Genomic DNA, 14,238 nt, shown 5'->3' with positions numbered 1-14,238 from the left:
ATGATGAGCCGGTTGGCGCAGGCTCTCTAACAGGGGGTTCATTTTAGGGTCCCCTGGGGTATCCTGGCCCGGAATGGCCAGTTCCGATAGGCATTGCGAGACCAGGCCTGAAAGATCCTCTTTCCAAAAGAAGCGCCTCATGATCCGATATGGCTCTATCTCCGAGGGAAGTTCACCCTCCTCGGGGGGCTCCTCACTTTCCTGGGAGCAATCCGAATCCCCATAAGCGGGGCTGTCGGGTGGTAAGTGGCTGCGCCTAGGTCTCAGGGTCCAGGGACCGGATCAACCGGGACGGAAAGACCCATTCAAGGAGCAGACTGCATCTGGACAAAGGCGTGAATCCCTTTGAATAATTCCACCCAGGAAAGCGAAGCCGGATCTGGCCGTAGGGGCACCAGGTCTCTCGGGTTCCCTGGTTGCTCGCCGCGGCCTGCTAAGTCCGGTGTGCTCCCTGAGGAACCGCTGGGCTGGGGCCGGTCCTGTCCTGGGACTCCCATGGCCTCCTCACATTGGGCACATAGTGAGTCTGCTTCCTCGCTCTGTGTGGCTCTGAGGTTGCATGCTGAGCAGAGGCTTAGAGCCTTCATGCCAGATTCTGGAGGTGCCGGCTCTGTGGCCGCATGGGCTCTCTTATGCTCCATTCGCCTGAAATTCAGTGTCACCCAATAAAGTGCGCCTAACAAGAGCGCTTAACAGCATGCACCTATGAACGGTGTCTTAGAAATGTGCGCTTATACACGTGCGTCTTATAAACGTGCGCCTATACACGGGCGTCTTATAAATGTGCGCCTATACACGGGAGTCTTATAAATATGCGCCTCTACACATGCGCCTATACGCTGGCAACTTATAAATGTGCGCCTAGAAACGGGCGGCTTACAATGTGCGCTAACAACGTGCGCCTATCGCGTGCGCTAACAACGTGAGCCTATCGCGTGCGCTAACAACGTGCGCCTACCGCGTGCGCGAACGTGCGCCTATCGCGTGCGCTAACAACGTGCGCCTACCGCGTGCGCGAACGTGCGCCTATCGCGTGCGCTAACAACGTGCGCCTATCGCGTGCGCTAAGCTTAGCAACTATCGGCAAAGGTCAATAGGCAGGCAAAATGGCGACCTCCTTGGCGTGCTGCCTCGTAGGCAGGCCCAGTTAGTCCACACTTCCTCGGAGACCAAGTAAAGATATACGCCTTACCTTGTCTTCGGTGCTTCCCGGCTGTGACTCGGGCGGTCTCCGGCTGCGGGGGGAGAGTACCTTCAACCACCGCGCATAAGGAAGTGCGCCCGCTGCCTCTAGGCCGCTCCCAAACTCGTCTCGCTCGGGGGCCAAGTCCACGCCGGGACCGAGGCTGCCTCCAGGCCACGCCCGAACTCGTCTCGCTCGGGGGCCAAGCCGCGCCTGAGCCCTTCTCACTTGAGGGCTAGGTCCCTGCCGCGAACCGGCCACCGGACCGAGGCTCTCGCTTCCGAGGGACCACGGAAGTCAGCTCGGGAAACTCAACTGGGTGAGGAACCTCCAGGTATCACCACAGGAGTGCAGGGCTTGCTTCAATTGGTTTCTTCTAGGAATTTAGTCATGAGGTAGCTCCAAACTGCTTTGGAGACGGAAATTACTGAATGGCTGCACTTCCTGCAGGGGTATATGTACCCGTGCTGTCGTCAGATCCGTCTCCAACTGCTAGCACGAGCACACTATACCCATTTGTTTTGAGTCCATCTGCTACACGCTAGGAAATATACAAATATTGGCTAAAAGCAGCTGCCAACTCCATCCTACCCTTATTCTCACCTGCCAGTGCAAAAGCACCTGAACCATGAAGCTGCCACAAATAAAAATGTTAGACTGCTAGGGCCATGGAAGAGAATAAATGTTTTCAAGGGAGTTCAGTCTTTCTATCCTGAGGATAATTAAGGGGGAGGTACTGCCTTCCACTGGGATAACAGTGCTAACTAGTAACAGCAGTAACCACAGCATTCACCTTCAGAATCTGAAACAATCGCTGAACCATCTCAGAAGGAAGAGGGTACAAATTAAGAGGATTTTGAAACCCTCCCATAAACTACTCTAGAGGGTCTCCCATTTAGCTAACACTGTTTCTTTGACCTCTAAATGCAAATAGATCACTTTTGTGGGCTTGCAGACCCCTCTAAGAGAGGATCCCAGGTAGAGGCCTCCTCAACCTTAGTATCTGCTATTCTGAGGCAGGAAAACACCTGATCAATCTGCGCAGATATTTCTTCCTGTCACTGTGAAAATACAAAGTGCTCTCCATCTGCTGGTAGTGGGAAGTAACCCACCTGTAAGGTGTAGCAGAATGAAATGGAATATTCATTTAACCTTATTTTAAAACTTCATAATAAAAAGTTTAGAATAAAAATCACAACTTCCTGGGCCAGATATTCTTTGCTTACCACTATGGAGGATCAAATGCCTTTGGCTTTACTTTGAGATCTAAATTGCTTCCGTGAGGGCATCATTATAGGGAGGGTAATTTTAAAAGGCATTTCCACTGGTAAAGCAGTACTTTAGTTGCAAAAATATCATTTTATAAAATTGCCTACCTGAGACGTGGGTAAATAGTACATACATAAGTCCCGTATACATGCACTTTTACCTGCATTCAGGAGAAGTGTTCTGGGAGGGCGGAGTCTAGCCAGAATCTTCATTTACATGCATACTTTTCCATTCTAAAACATATGTGCATAAATGTTCACGGCAAAAGTACACTAAATAGCAGGTGTAATACTATGCGGGGAGTTTTGATGGGGTAATTTTCAAAGAGAAAATATGTGCATAAGTTTGCTCTGAAAATTTGAATAACTTATGTGGGCTGTTACAAATTACCCCTTAACAAATTTGATGATGTAAAAATGTCCTTGCATTGAAGTTTAAATCATCATATCTGAGCCAGAAAATGTTTATAAGCTTCCTTTACATGGGAAAAGAAATTATCACAGAGAGCTAGAACCTCATAGGATACAAAGGGGGACACAGTCTGATAAATGTGAAATTGGGGTATGTGCATATTTTTACATCCACTTTTATTACACAAAAGCTATGTACACACATAAAATGTGTTGTGTGTCTACACGGCTTTGAAAATCAGGCTCTTAATGGCCATTTACATTAAAGCCCATGCAGGAAATTTCCAGCTCAATGCATAAGCTTAGTGTGAATTAGAGGAAAGACCCAAGTTCTGTATTTCAGTAAAGTGAGGTGTACAGTAAAGGAGTTCCGGTTTTCTTTGGCAGTATTTCCCATGGTGTGCCATTGTAAAGACCTTGTAGCCAAGTAAGGAATGTGTACAACCTCATGTTGCAAGCTTAGAGACAAATGCTTAGATAACTGTGCTGGATTTTATGAGATATACATGTAAAAATATGTTAAGAAATATTAGTTTTATTTTAACCAATTTTCACAGTTGAATATTTATTCTATAAAACTTTACAGATTGTACAGTTTATATATAGTTTTAACTACTGAACAAAAATTAGGTCCCACAACTGCAAAAATACTGTACCAATTCAAGATAAAGGCAGATTTACACACTGTACATTTCTCCACTGGGAAAGGGAGGTGGTCAGTTCTAAGTATAAATCTCCAAACTGTACAAAAATAATTTTGATTTTTTTTTCATACATTCAATAGAATTGCAAACATAGATATCCAGGTCATAATAGATATCTGCAGTCAGGAATCAGTAACTCACTCCTGAAAGGAATGCAAAGTATGTCTATTTACAAAAGGATACTCTTGTACACCATTTGTATGTATAGTGTATAGTTAAAAAAAAAAAAAAAAAAGCAAAGAACATTAAACATCTTATAAGGTAAAAGGTAGTTTTTGGAAGGACATTTGTATGTAATAGTGTGCCAAAAGAATTTAACTTATTAAATAAAGTATATTCCTAGTGAACCTAAAAATCATACACAATAATAAAACACATTTTTGGTGTAATACATTAAATGAAACCTGAAAAAAGGATAACTTGGTGTATAAAATAATATTCTCACCCAGTAACAGAAGAACTACAGGTAATTAAAAAAAAATCAAGAAAATGTATTTCTAAAATAATCCCACTAAAAGTAATTTATAACTTAGATAATCATACATAAGCTATTCAGTGATTCACTAATACTGCAAAAACAAGATTTCCTCTAAAAGACAGTGGTTTTTTTCTTGCTAACTGGGTAAGAATTTTACATGCTCTCAAAAGTGGATCAAGCATTTTATGAGCATAAATCCTGAGCACAAATATACACTCGTCTGGGATATGTATATCACTAAAATGTATCATTTCTAGGGTTTATTTCTCATTAAGAAAAGAAATTTCTAATATATTTGTTTGAGGTATTTCAACCTTCTCAATGAGACAAAGGTACTTACTCGGGTTTAACTGACATGGGCAGTGACATTAAGTTTGGCGGATACCCGTTTCAATTTTATATTATAGTGAAAAAAAATAACCATTATTCTAGATTTTCCTGCCACACTGATAACAAAGCAACACAGATTCAATCTCCATTTTCTTCTTTCTTTTGTTTTGTAAATACAGTATATGCCAGTCTTTAAAAACTGGACTCTCACAGAGATGTCTGGTAGTGCATTCCATTTCGGGTTTTTTGTTTTTTTTTTTAGTATAGGAGGAAGTAGTTCTCCTTTTTTGTAAAGATACAGTACTTTGAAATCCACGTAACAAAAGATGGATTGTCCAATCACATTCCCAGGCTTTCAGATACATGGTTGAAATTGCTTCATGTTTTCAAATAAAGTAGGGCACCTTACAGCCACAGATGTCCTAGTAAATACAATTCCAGTGCCATTGCCATGTTCACATTTTATCCCTTCAGAACTCATCAATTTTCTTCTGCAGATATTTTAATATGGAGTCCATTCCTTGAGCAGAGCCCCAAACTTTCTTTAATACTTCACATTCCTTGTCATTTGCTTGCTCTAAGTCTATCTTCATAACATTACGAACAAGAGCTTTGGATTCTTCAAGTACCTATGGAAAAATAATTGTATTAGTATATTTTGTTTTACTAATAATTATAACAATACAAACTATTACTGTGGCAAATTTTAGATCCACTAAGAATAAATTAGTACCATATGAATACGTTATTAAGCTATAGTATAGATATGTAAGATGGAAAAGAACCTAAGAATAAGCAAATGTTGCTTACCTGTAACAGGTGTTCTCACAGGACAGCAGGATGTGTGTCCTCACATATGGGTGACATCACAGGATGGAGCCCTGAATGGGAAACTTTTCTGTCAAAGTTTCTATAAAGCTTTGACTGACACTGGCACACTGAGTGCACTGAGCATGCTCAGCCTGCAATTATCCTTGTGAACCACAGGTGTCTCCCTCAGTCTCGTCTTATAGCTAAAAGCGCAAGCGAAACTAAAATAAAAGTAAAAACGTATACAGACCCAACTCCGCGGGGTGGCGAGTGGGTTTCGTGAGGACTAACATCCTGCTGTCCTGTGAGAACACCTGTTACAGGTAAGCAACACTTGCTTTCTCACAGGACAAGCAGGATGTTAGTCCTCACATATGGGTGAGTACAGAGCTGAGGATGCGTGAGAGTGCACCGAATGCACCCAAGACGCGCAAAAGGCGCAATGACGGGGGTGGAATTTGGAATGGAGGGCATCCTGAAACCCGTAATGGGTTGGTGGAAGGATGTTGGGTGGTTAAACCGAAAAGAATAGGAGTAGACGGACTGGCCAAACATGGAGCATGCCGGCTAGTCGTTTCTAAGCAATAATGGGCTGCGAAGGTATGGAGAGAGCTCCAGGTTGCAGCCTGATAAATATGTACAAGCAGCAGCGGCCGAGGGGAAGCTATTGAGGCTGGGACAGACGCAACAGAGTGTGGTTACACACAGTGTTATAGTGAAATGCCTGCTTGTTAGTAGGAAAAGAGATACAGACCTTCAATTAGGAGGAATAGGTCCGTTTGCCCACTGGAACGTGCAGCTTGACTCTTGCCACAGAAGGAAAGAGTTAGGTGGAATTCCTATGGAGCGTAGTGTGATCTAGATAGAATGCAAGTGCACTATTACTGTCCAAGGAGTAGAAAAACCCTCTCACTTTGGTGAGAGAGAGGTGTTGGGAAAAATGGGCAGAGTATATTCTGAGTAAGGTGAGATGCAACGTCTATCTTAAGAAGGATATGAAGTTGAATACGTAAAACCACTCGGTCATGGAAGAACGCAGGGTCGGATGAGTATGTAACAGGGTGTGTAACTCACTGACCCTGTTGGCAGAAGTGACGGTTATGAGGGAAAGAATTTCCCATGCCAAACTGTGAAATGAAAGGAATGGAAAGGCTCGAATGGAGAACATATGAGACTTATAAGCATGAAATATAGGTTCCATTCTGTGACTAGCGAAAATAGAGATGGCTTGATCAGTGGATAAAGCAAATGTTGCTTACCTGTAACAGGTGTTCTCACAGGACAGCAGAATGTTAGTCCTCACATATGAGTGACATCGCAGGATGGAGTCCAATCACGGAAAACATCTGTCAAAGTTTCCAGAACTTTGACTGGCCCCTACTGGGCATGCCCAGCATGGCACTAACTCTGCAGTCAGCAGGGGTCCCCCTTCAGTCTTGTTTAAAAGCTACAGGCAATGCCGAAAAATAAAATAAGAAACGTAACGAACCCAATACCGCAGGGCGGCGGGCAGGTTTCGTGAGGACTAACATCCTGCTGTCCTGTGAGAACACCTGTTACAGGTAAGCAACATTTGCTTTCTCACAGGACAAGCAGGATGGTAGTCCTCACATATGGGTGAGTACCGAGCTAAAGATGTCCGAGAAATGCACCAAATGTATCCAGGTGCGCAAGGCACTAGGACTAGAATATAATTTGGTCGAGGGCATCCTGAACCCTAACGAGCAGGCGGAAGGGTGTTGGTACGCCACGTTGTAAACAGGTTACGAAGGACAGTCTGGCCGAAGATGAAATCTTGTCTTCCGGCTTTGTCCAAGCAATAGTGGGCTGCAAAGGAGTGGAGAGAACTCCACGTGGCAGCCCTGCAAATGTCAGAAAGCGGTACCGATTGTAGGTGTGCTACTAAGGTCGCCATGGCCCTCACAGAGTGTGCTTTAACACGGTCTTGAAATGGAATGCCTGCTTGCTGATAGCAAAAGGATATGCAGTCCGTTAACCAGGAGGATAGAGTCTGCTTACCCACAGGCTGCCCTAATTTGTTAGGATGGAAAGAGACGAACAATTGAGTACTTTTCCTCTGGGCAGCTGTACGGTCTAGGTAGAACGCTAGAGCCCTTTTACAGTCAAGGGTATGCAGAGCCTGCTCTCCTGGGTTGGAATGGGGCCTGGGAAAAAAGATAGTTAGTATGATGGATTGAATTAGATGAAAATCCGAAACCACCTTGGGTAAGAATTTAGGGTGAGTGTGGACTACTGCCCGGTCCTGCAGAAGTTTAGTTTAAGGCAGATAGGTAACTAGCGCCTGTAATTCACTAACTCTGCGAGCTAAAATGATTGCCAAAAGGAAAATTACTTTCCATGTGAGATATCGAAGTTCACAGGTGTGAAGAAGCTCGAATGGTGGTTTCATGAGCTGACCCAAAACCAGGTTAAGGTCCCAAGAAGGGGCCGGAGGACGCAGTGGAAGCTTGAGGTGAAGCAAGCCTTTTAGAAAACATGTTACAAGGGGTTGTACTGATATAGCAACATCCCCGATATCTTTATGGAAGGTGGCTACCGCACTGACATGCATCCTGATGGAAGACGTTTTTAGACTTGACTCTGATAAATGCCAGAGATAGGCCAAAAACTTCGTGATTGGACAGGTAAAGGGGTCAAGGGACTGAGAAGAGCACCATGACGTGAACCTGTTCCATTTGTAAGAATAAGCTTTTCTCGTGGAAGGCTTCCGTGAAGCAATCAAGACACGGGAAACTGGCTCAGAAAGGTTAAGTGGCTGAAGGATTAACCTCCCAACATCCATGCCGTCAGGGACAAAGCTTGAAGATTGGGGTGGCGTAGGTACCAGTCATTTTGAGTGATCAGAAGTGGGACCTTTCCCAAGGGAATGTGCCTGCGAATGGAGAGGTCCTGCAGTATTGGAAACCACACTTGGCGTGGCCAGTGAGGTGCTATCAGGATCATGGTTCCCTTTTCCTGACGTAACGTCACGAGAGTCTTCGAGAGAAGAGGAAGTGGAGAGAATGCGTAGAATAGACCGGTTGCCCACGAGAGGGAGAATGCGTCTCTGGGCTGAGAATGTTTGCTGCGAATGAGAGAGCAGAAGTTCTCTACTTTGCGATTTTGAGGAGACGCAAAAAGGTCTATCTGAGGATATCCCCATTGTTGGAAGATTGAGTTCGCTACCGAGGGGTTGAGAGACCTCTCGTGTGGTTGAAAGATGCGACTCAGTTTGTCTGCCAAATCATTGTCCACTCTCGGCTAGTAGGTGGCCCTGAGGTACATGGAATGGGAGAGCGCTTCCACCCATATCTGTGCAGCTTCCTGACACAGAAGGAAGGAGCCCTTGCCTCCCTTTTTTCTTGATGTACTGTATTGCCACCTGGTTGTCCATCTGGATCAGGATAACTTGATTTGAGAGGCGATCCTGAAATGCCCTGAGAGCAAATCTGATTGCTCGAAGCTCCAGGAAATTGATTTGGTGTTTGGCTTCCTCTAGAGACCAAGAGCCTTGTGTCTGCAGATTGGCCACATGGGCTCACCATCCGAGGTTGGAAGCATCGGTGGTGAGAATTAATTGAGGGTCTGGAGCCTGAAAGGGCAAGCCCCGCCGGAGATCAATCTGATTTTTCCACCAGGCTAGAGACTGACGGAGCGAGTCTGTTACGTGGACAATGTTCGACAGGGGCTGAATGCTTTGACTCCCATTGAGACCGTAGAGTCCACTGCATGACTCTCATGGCCAAACGGGCCATTGGTATGACCTGAACTGAGGACGCCATGTGTCCTAGGATGATGAGAAAGTGGTATGCAGTCTCGGAGTGCTGAGACTGCAGCTGGTGTGCAAGAGACACGAGAGTGAGGGCTCGCTGTCGAGGCAGGAAAGCCTTTGCCTGCAAGGTTTCCAAGTCTGCCCCAATGAACGACAAGGTTTGAGATGGGACTAAGTAGGATTTTTCATAGTTGACGAGAAATCCTAATGAAATTAGAGTGTGTAAGGTTAGATTGTGGGACGACAGAGCAGCTTGCTGAGTGGGAGCCCTGATTAACCAGTCGTCTAGATAGGGGTAGATGTGAACACCTTGGGTCCTGAGGATGACTGCAACTACATCGTGGCGCAGATGCTAGGCCGAATGGAAACACTCGGTATTGATAGTGCTTGGGGCCTACTAGAAACCTCAGATATTTGCGATGAGATGGAGTTATCGCAATATGAGTGTATGCGTCCTGGAGGTCCAGAGAGCAGAGCCAGTCTCCTCTTTGTAGAAGAGGAAGAAGCGAGCTTAAGGTTACCATTTTGAATTTCTCTCACTGGAGGTACTTTTTGAGGGCCCGTAGGTCCAGAATCGGACGAACACCTCCCGATTTTTTGGGGATTAGAAAGTACCGGGAATAGAATCCTAGGCCTTGCTGAGAGTAGGGTATGGGTTCTATTGCCATGGACTGAAGAAGGAGGGAGACCTCTTGATCCAGATGGATGGAGTGATCAGATGTTCTCCACGTCGGTAGAGGTGGGGAGTCCGGTGGCACAGAGAGAAAGTTCAGATGGTAACCCTGAGCAATTATCACCAGTACCCATTGGTCTGAGGTGATTGAGTGCCATATGATATGGAAGTGGCACAATCGACCTCCCACTAGTATATGAGTCAATGGAAGCTGGCTGCTGCTCTCCAGGTGGAAGTCAAAAACCTGAAGCAGGCCCTGGCTGAGGAGCTGCTTGCGGTTTTTGTTTACGTGTTTGATGAGACTGTGCTTTTTGAAAGGGTCTCGTGGCACGGGATCTGGTTGGTGGCGGGTAGGACTTCTTCGGGTGGAAGAATGACTTTTTAGAGTCCTTTCTGAAGGGCTGTTTAGAAGAATAGTCAGAAGGCATCAGAGAGAGCTGTCTTAGAGTCTCATGATGGTTCTTAAGTTCCGCCACCGTCCGTTGAATCTGTTCGCCAAACAGATTATCTCCTACACAGGGCAGGTCGGATAACCTGTCTTGTACTTCCGGGCGAAGGTCGGAAGACTTAAGCCAGGCCCACCTTCTCGCCGAAATATCAGCTGCAGATACCCTTGTAGCAGTAACAAAGATAAGAACATAAGAAGAAGAACATAAGAACATAAGAAAATGCCATACTGGGTCAGACCAAGGGTCCATCAAGCCCAGCATTCTGTTTCCAACAGTGGCCAATCCAGGCCATAAGAACCTGGCAAGTACCCAAAAACTAAGTCTATTCCATGTAACCATTGCTAATGGCAGTGGCTATTCTCTAAGTGAACTTAATAGCAGGTAATGGACTTCTCCTCCAAGAACTTATCCAATCCTTTTTTAAACACAGCTATATTAACTAACTGCACTAATAAGAACATAAGAAAATGCCATACTGATGTCATATAAGATGATCTGATCTCATGCTTGCCTGCCTCAAAACCCTTGTTTACTAGGGTTTGGAGCTGATCTTGAAATTGCTGAGGCAGGGAGTCTGTCAAGTCTTGTATCTGCTTGAAAATGACCCTATTATATTGGGTAATATAGAGCAGATAAGCGGCAATTTGGGAGATGAGCATTGAGCCTTGGTAGACTTGGCGGCCAATGGCATCTAGAAACTTCTGTTCCTTGCCAGGGGGAAAAGAAATATGAGGCTTTGACTTCTTTGCTCTCTTCTGAGCCGATTCTACCACTACAGATTGGTGCTCCAATTGTGGTTTCTGAAAGCCCGGAGCTGACTGTACCAAATAGGTAGTGTCAGCTTTTCTGTGGACTGGAGCAATGAGCCAGGATGTTCCCAGTTCTTCTTCAGGAGATCCAGAAGAACCTGGTGGATAGGAATGGAGGTTATTACCTTGGGAGCATCCAGGAATTGGAGCAACTCCATCATCTGATGCCTATCATCCTGTTCAGTCTGTAATTGGAAGGGAACCAATTCAGACATTTCCTTCACAAAATTTATAAAGGAAAGGTCCTCTGGAGGAGAACGCTTTCTACTTTCAGTGGGTGAAGGTGAAGGCAAATCATCGGTGTCTGGTGAGGAATCATAAGTCCAGGTATCATAGGGATCAGCACCTTCCCCTCTAGGATGTAGAGGGGGACGGGATGGTGGGATACCTGAAGGTCCTGGTCTAGGCTCCGAAAAAATCGAAGGAATAATCGGAGGCACCAGCACAGGCATCGATGGATGGCTCGGTGGTGCAGGCATCGATGGATGGCTCGGTGGCGCCGGACGTATCGACACCGATGGTTGGATCGGTGGCGATGGACGTATCGGCATCGATGGCTGAGGCAGAACTCCCGAAGGAGGGATGCAAAATGGTGTTTCTCCTCCTGATGACAGAGTAAGCGGGGAGGGTACCGGCACGATCGGTGACCCAGGGTCCATCGGTGGAAAAACGGCTATGAGCGCTTCCATCCTGGAGAGCAGCGGTGCCAATGCTGCCGGAATCGGGTCGGTGATCGGTTCCGCAATCGGTACCTGTGCCGGAGGAACCTGGAGTCGTTGCATTGCCTTGTCGATGGCCTCCTGAACCATCCAGTCCAGTTCTTCTTGGAGACCTGGAGCAAGCAGCTCCGGCTCCGGAACAGAAGAAGGAGGCAGAAGCATAGCCGGAGGGACCACCGTTAAAGGCGGAGTTGCGGTTCCCAATGCCCTATCGGGGGAGGGTTGCCTCGGTGACCTGGTCGCCGAAAAGGTCGGTGCCTTTTCTGTACGGGGTTTCTTCGACGGTGGCTCGGACGATGGCGAGGTCGATGATTTCGCTCCTTCAATGACCTGAGACTTTCTATGCTGGTGGCGATGTTTGTCTCTATGATCCCCTCGGTCCTGAGGGGGAGTAGAGGGTGTTGAAGGCCGAGATGTCGTCGATGTCGGATGGTCACCGGCCGGTGGACAATGCTGGCGCGAAGTTGACTGTGCCGGTTCTGACGACGTCGATGCAATGGACGGAGTCGGGGTTTGAGCACAGAAGAGAAGTTCCATCTTCTCCATTCTGGCCTTGCGACCTTTTGGTGTCATTAGGGCACATTTGGTGCAGGTCAAGACATCATGCTCTCGTCCAAGACACATTACACAGACTTTATGGGGGTCGGTGATGGACATGGTGCGACTACAGTCCGGGCACCGACGGAACCCCGACGCCATGGCAAAAAACATAACTGCGGTACGGTCAACGGCCAGTAGGCCGTGAGGGCCAAACTCGACAGTAATCGACGGAAAACGGGTAAAAACTTACCGGAATACCGCGGCTTGAAAAAGTTAGAGGAGGGACCCCTGTGGGGCAAAATAACTTTTAGTAATTTCATGAGGAAAATTCCTGTCAGGAATCTCTGCAGAGCTCCTTAACCGCAAGGCTACTGCTGCATGGAAAAAAGAAGACTGAAGGGGGACCCCTGCTGGCTGCAGGGTTGGTGCCATGCTGGGCATGCCCAGTAGGGGCCAGTCAAAGTTCTGGAAATTTTGACAGAATTTTTCCATGATTGGGCTCCATCCTGTGATGTCACCCATATGTGAGGACTACCATTCTGCTTGTCCTGTGAGAATCCATGGTAAGCTGACTCAGAAGGGGTTTACCGTTAATCTGGTATCCCCACTCCCAAACGATACACCAATTGAAACAGAGGTGTAGCTATGTGGAGGATGTCTGGGGAGCAGAATCCGAGGGAGCAATAGAAAAGAGTGGTGTAGAAAAAAGAAAAAGGGTAATACCCTTTTGTATGCGTCATGTGGTAAATCATGCCATTTTGAATGGTATTGTGTGGAAGGTTTTGCGACGCTACCAGTACCTGAGAACATCAGTGAGTCTACGATTTGTGACTGACTGGTGAGAAGGCGAATTGGTTACTGGTGTGATAGATTGAGAGGTATGGGAATCATACTGGTCTCGTCCAGGACGTGCGTCTGAGGAACTGTGAATCCCGTCCCGGTCCAGCATTAGAAGAGTGCTGGCTATGAGAGGCAGCAGAAGAGACACATTTAAGAGGCCCTTGATGGGAACGCATTGGAAACGTGTAGGGAGTGGAATCTGTGCACCATATGGTTCGAGTCGGACGCAGAGGGCAAGTTCGGTTTACCTCAGCGCTAGAAGATTTTTCCCGCTACACATGTATTCCGAGACCATTCGAGAGGATGGAAACCTACATGGCATCGACCCAGGCATGGATGGCACCGAAAAGACAAAGGTGTGCGTCGATGGCATCCATCCAGGCAATGATGGCACCGATGAAACCCAAGGAAAAATCAGTGCCATGGATGAAAAACATGGATGGCACTGATAGAAACAATGCAGGGACCGATGGCATCAGTGTACCGTGGGGGGAGGGGTACCAATGGCATCGAAGAATCCAGGATGGTCTAAAGGGGGTACAGATGGTAGCGATGGGGGCATCGAGTGCACGAGGGTACCGAGGAAATCGAAGGACCTGAAATCAACAGGGGCCCTGGTGGCAACGGAAACCGTGGAAGTCCCTGTCCCACTAGCGCTAATAACCAGGCAGAGTGTCACAGAGGGACGCTCGCAGGTTATGTGTGGCTAACTGAAAACATAGGGAAAGGGAAGGCCGCAGTCGGTTGGCAGGCCAGGGAGGTGACAGGAACCGACCAAAAAAACAGGGCATAGTATTCACCGAGCGTCGAATAAACGTACGCGGAGACCCGTGCAGGGAAAAATGTTTGTGAAGTAAAGGTTTAAGTGTTTCCGTGTGGAAAAAGTGTTAGAATTTCTCACAGAGCTCCTAACCGCTATGCTTACTGCAGAGCGGGAAAAAGAAGACTGAGGGAGCACCTATGGTTCACAGGGATAATTGCAGGCTGAGCATGCTCAGTGCACTCAGTGTGCCAGTGTCAGTCAAAGCTTTATAGAAACTTTGACAGAAAAGTTTTCGGTACAGGGCTCCATCCTCTGATGTCACCCATATGTGAGGACTACCATCCTGCTTGACCTGTGAGAATAAGATATGCCATGTTGGATCAGACCAAAAGTTCATCTAGCCCAGCATCCTGTTTCTGACAGTAGTCAATCTGGGTCACTACCCAGCCTATCCCAAAGAGTAGATCCATTTCTAGTTGCTCACTTCCA

The 14,238-nt window shown here is 46.7% G+C and overlaps 1 protein-coding gene across 8 annotated transcripts in view; it reads right to left on the bottom strand.

The window, feature by feature from the left end:
* Positions 1-4,596: 4,596 nt before the first annotated feature.
* Positions 4,597-14,238, bottom strand: part of CDYL (chromodomain Y like) — a 423,594-nt gene continuing 413,952 nt past the window's right edge. For all 8 annotated transcript variants that reach the window (XM_029590585.1, XM_029590581.1, XM_029590583.1 and 5 more), the window contains one exon: positions 4,597-5,003. In XM_029590585.1, the coding sequence (XP_029446445.1) occupies positions 4,845-5,003 (159 nt within the window). In that variant the 3' untranslated portion in view covers positions 4,597-4,844. The remainder of the gene's footprint in view (positions 5,004-14,238) is intronic.

The sequence above is a fragment of the Rhinatrema bivittatum genome, chromosome 2 (genome assembly GCF_901001135.1).
Source record: "Rhinatrema bivittatum chromosome 2, aRhiBiv1.1, whole genome shotgun sequence".
Lineage (NCBI taxonomy): Eukaryota > Metazoa > Chordata > Amphibia > Gymnophiona > Rhinatrematidae > Rhinatrema > Rhinatrema bivittatum.
This window is presented reverse-complemented; position numbering and strand designations above follow the sequence as displayed.